Source organism: Lactuca virosa, chromosome 2 (genome assembly GCF_052849685.1).
Source record: "Lactuca virosa cultivar CGN04683 chromosome 2, Lactuca_virosa_CGN04683_v6, whole genome shotgun sequence".
Taxonomy (NCBI): Eukaryota; Viridiplantae; Streptophyta; class Magnoliopsida; order Asterales; family Asteraceae; genus Lactuca; species Lactuca virosa.
In genome coordinates, this window is record NC_136427.1 from 195,922,494 (window position 1) to 195,927,353 (window position 4,860).

A 4,860-nucleotide genomic window follows, 5' to 3' on the forward strand; every position below is an offset into this window, starting at 1 on the left:
GGCCACTAATAGACCAAGCACATTAGGCCCACAAAGGCCCAAATCCTCGATCCTAGGCCCAACAAGGCAAGCCCAAAAAGAATAAATACAAACTTTAAAGAAAATCCTCAGCCCAACCAAATAAGCCCAAAAACTCAACCAAAGCCCAAAACCCAATCCCCAAAGTCCAAACGGTCCAAACAGGATCCAAACACAAAGCTGCTAGCTGGTCGCGTACGCTCGACGTACACCACATACGCTCGGCTTACGCTAGACGACCGGAATCAGGGGGAAAAACTCAGTCCTCGAGGTGTACTACTAATTACGCGGGGAGTAATGGCGTCCTACCAAAATTCTTATTTTCGGCTTAACCCATTAAGTACTTTGCATCCAAACCTCAGAAGACCTTCCTTACAAGTCCTTAATGCATAAACTCGGCACCTTTATGCATTTGCATGACTCAATGGGACCCAACAACCACCTTAATCCATTAAGACCCGTTCTAATCCAACTAGAACATGCATGGACCATTTTTAAACATCAAGCAAGCATTTTTATGGACTAACAACATCAGAAGGGGCAAGATCTATCACTCCAAGCTCCTGGAGTGGCCCAAACTCACAAGGAGAACTTAATACACCATAAAAGCCCTTAATATTTCCCTAAACTCAAACTAGCATAAGAAGAAGTCAAGATAAGAACTTTTTACCTCCTGAAGCTTCCCAAGGGTGTGAAGGTTCTGGATCTATAACCCCAAGGCTACACCAAGCTTGATCCCCAAGATCCACTTCCTTGAAACGACACTAAGAACTCTTTAAAATCACCTCCAAGCTCAAGAATGCACCACCAAGGGGATTAAGGTTCAAAATGAGGCTCTAAGATCAGTGGAGACTGAGAAATGAAAGAGCCTTGAGTTCATAAAGATATTTAAATAGTTCCCGGGTTTGGCACTCTACTCATTACGCTGGGCATACTCACCCAGGCACGTGCCTTTAGCCAAGCACGCATGGTACTGAAATGCAAGCCTTTTCCATTAAGGGTCATTTCTGCCAATATCTTCAAACTGCCATAACTTCCTCATCTTAGGTCCGTTTCCAACAAACCTTATATCCACGAAAAGGCGGCAAGAAGCCTTACGCTTCTAACAACACACCATAGCCTTAAAAATTCCCGAACAAAACCCAAAATTCATAAAAAAACCGAGTTATCAAATTACGATTATACCCTTGGCCTCCGAAGACACAATCGAACACTTTGATCACTTAAACCATAACACCCACATTCGAAAAGACCAAAACCTTTCTTCCCCAAGGCCCTAAGCTCATGACAACTGAAGATTAGGCCGCATCCCCGAATAATGATGCAAATCCGAAACCGAGTGTTACATACTGACACTTTTTCTATGCCACTAAATGTCATTTTATTTGTAGTGTAGTCTTCACTTGTATAATATAATTCTTAAGTTAAAAAACTTACACCAAATAAGCCTTAAAAGGAGAAGCACATTAAGTACTCAATTATACACAACACATTGCAAGATAGAGAGAGGGAAAGAAGCTTAGAAAACTATGACTTTCATGAGAGAAAATTAGAAGAAAGATTAACTAAATAACCTAAGCAATGCATTCCTTTATATACTACCTCTTAGATATCTTGCACCTTACTTGCATTATAGGAAAATATGAAACATACGACACGTATGGGCTAGTAAGAAGGAAAGACAAAAAACAACCTCATCCCATCAAGGTATGGGTTCACTTTTGACTAGAAATAAGTCAAAGAGCTTTTGTCTTTTATTTCATCTTTTATTAAGCATGTGCATCTTTTATATAAACAAACTAACTTTATATAAATGGACTTCAATAGATCCAAAAGATGTACAATACATAAACTCATACTTTATGATTACTAGTTGTTTTTCTCTTTAGAAAATATTATTTCCATAAATAATAATTTCACAATTAAATACAAGTATTGATAATATTTATTACTAATCAAATTTTAATAAATAATCAATTAGTGATAATTTGTTATTAGGTGTGACCATATATGATCATATATCATTAGCAAATATTATTCGATAATGATTTTTGGGATATAGATCTTTCACATGCTTTAACCAACATGTTCTCCGTATAGGCATATAAGCTCAGATTCAGGTCGTCTCATTTGGCGATAACTTTCCATTTTTCAATTGCATTGTTTGTGCTTGGTGTTATATGAATAAATAATATTTTCTAACATTATTCATGTACAAAGTATCATCATTTAATTATGATTCAAATGGTTTGATTATAATTAATTGGAACCATTCAACTGGTCGATGACTTGGTCAAGGTTTATAAGAGAAGGTAACTCATACACACAAGGTGTTTAGAAAAGAAGGTATCTCATATGTAATACCGTTATTTGGGAAGGTGGCTCATTCATTTCTTACGCCATGTTACATGACCCATGTTACAAATCATGTTTTCAAAACTAGTATTGTGCCAACGACATATTAACACGTATAAAGACTGCTGCATTTATGGAAAGAGAAAATATTTATTTCACGATAATTTATTATACATTTCAAGGTTAAGTTTTAAGACGTTATGGAATTTTGGAGGTTAATACCTAAATATCATAATATTTATCTAACGATAAAAGTTAATGATTAAATTATTAGTTTCAAACACAATAATAATTTATGATTTCTAAAGTCAATTAGCCGTTTGATTTTCCATCTCTTGACTTATAAATAGCTCTCATTCATTTCAAACAAACACCAAAACTTGGTGCTATATTGTGGTGTACACACAAAGTGCCCTAGTTTTTAGGGCTTTAATATGTTTAAATACATGGGACTCGTTTCGTATTTTAAGGTACCAAACCTCATATTACTCTTAACCTTGATGGTTCGGTGCAGAAGCTGCCGAACCATTAAGATTAGAAAACAGTTTTGAAAAGAACCGATCAGCCAAAACCTCGTTTGCAGCATCAGACGGATGAAAAGCATCCCAAAATACATATTCTTTACGATTTCTGCACACGTGTGCATTCGATAAGCATAATCCTCCAACGGATGTATCGACTCTGCAGCATGAGGTATTAGACACCATGAAGCCTAAAGACAAATACACGTACAACAAAGTCACTATTGTTTACTACTCCAGTTCTTAATGAAGCCAAGAAATTTAGGGGATTTTCGAACATGGGACTTACCATATTTAGTAGGATTGTCGACCAAATCTAGAACATCTTGGTAAGTATCAGCGAAAGTAAGTTGTACGTGTTTTAGCTTGAGGTTTAGAACCTTGATCATCTTTTGGATTTTTGAATTGAATTGAAGCACCCATTCGTTTACTTGATGTAAGCATTGATTAGAGGTTGACTTCGCTCGTTGTGAAGGAATGCATCCAAGAGGTCCAAGTCCATGAAAGATCATCTTTCGTGCACCAAGCAAATAAAGTCTCTTTCTCCATCAAAACCAAATTAATGTACATCAGTGATTCAGTTCTAAGAACCCTAGCTAATTACTATAACAATATATAGTCATCATGTTTTTCTTTCAGACATTAATTTCACACTTACTGTGAACTGTTCTGCTAATTTCAAGCGTAGAAGATCAAGAAACTCATCGGGGGTGTACTGTTGACCATCGGGTAGGAAGGGCTGCAAGAAATTGTTTATGTAATCGTTGCTACCTGTTGAAAAAACCCGAAATAAAGCTTGTGAGTTGTGATCTCTTTGAATGTCAACTATAAACTTTATGTTCATTGATCACTTCTTACCCATTCCAATGAAGTAGATGGCTTCATTTAAAAGATTATTTCCAGCTCGTTCTCCTATTTTTCTCTTGATTACCTTTGTTGTGTTCTCGAAGTAATCTATTTGATCATCAAACGACATTCTTTGAATCTGTTTATGAGCAAATCAGTCCCCAGACAAGATAACAAAAAGTAATTAAACTAACACAATTGCAGTCATGCATGTAAACAAGACAAATCTTACGAAATAGAGTCCAGTGTCATTCAGAATCCCGGCACCACCGGATGCGTAGTTAACACCTTTCAAGATTGCATCATCATTTGGATGTAACGAAAGATAAGGTGGTGGCGATGGAATTCCAAGTTTCTCAGCTGCAATCGAAGAAAAGAAGGATAAAAAATGAAAAGCTTTAGCTTTCAAGGAAGAACAAGCATGGATGCTTACGTACATATGATATCACCAATGGTTCGGCCATTGCTGAACCTTCCGGTGGGTTTTCCGTTTTTGTAATCGATGCCATAGAATGGAAAATCTGATCTTGCTAGAGAGTATTGCAAATAGTTATTGTTTCCGACTTCTGTTAAAGAGTCACCGAAGATGAAAGTGACGAGTGAAGGAGGGGTGGCTGAAGTGTGATCAGCTTCCATGGCGATGATCGCCGCCGTGACAAGTGCTAGAACTAGTGGCGCAGCCATATTTCAGTCTTGTTGTTGGTATTTTGTTTGAATTTTGGTGGCAAGATTTTTATAGGAATTGTGTGGTTTTGCTTTTGGTGGGATTTTTTTGGAAGTTGGTAGTGTTGGTCAACTGACGTTATGCAGAGTGTAGTTTGGTTTTGCTTTTGGGGATTCTGGGAGGTTTTAGTGTTTTCCTTCGATGTAGGTTGGTTGGAATATAATTTCTTGAATGTAGGTAAAACAGTAAAATACAAAGTTTGATAGGTTTTAGTGTTTTCATTGTTTTAGGTAGGAAAATAATTTCTTGTTTGTATGTAAAAAGTAAAAACGGTAACATACAAAGTTCGGTATGATACATACTATTTCGATATAATTAATTAATTAGGGTGATATTACCCACGTTTTGAAGAATGCGTAATATGTAAATTTTCTATTAGACAGAGATGGTGCGTTT

General features: G+C 36.5%; 1 protein-coding gene across 1 annotated transcript; it reads right to left on the reverse strand.

Annotated features, from left to right (window-relative positions):
• Nucleotides 1–2,708: 2,708 nt before the first annotated feature.
• Nucleotides 2,709–4,469, reverse strand: LOC145156703 (SGNH hydrolase-type esterase superfamily protein). Its single transcript, XM_079075980.1, has 6 exons — nucleotides 4,178–4,469; nucleotides 3,973–4,100; nucleotides 3,753–3,879; nucleotides 3,553–3,665; nucleotides 3,184–3,433; nucleotides 2,709–3,085 (listed from the first exon to the last, which is right to left on the reverse strand). The coding sequence occupies exons 1-6, from the start codon at nucleotides 4,422–4,424 to the stop codon at nucleotides 2,865–2,867; spliced, it is 1,086 nt and encodes a 361-aa protein (XP_078932106.1). The 5' UTR covers nucleotides 4,425–4,469; the 3' UTR covers nucleotides 2,709–2,864.
• Between the last annotated feature and the right edge of the window lie 391 nt (nucleotides 4,470–4,860).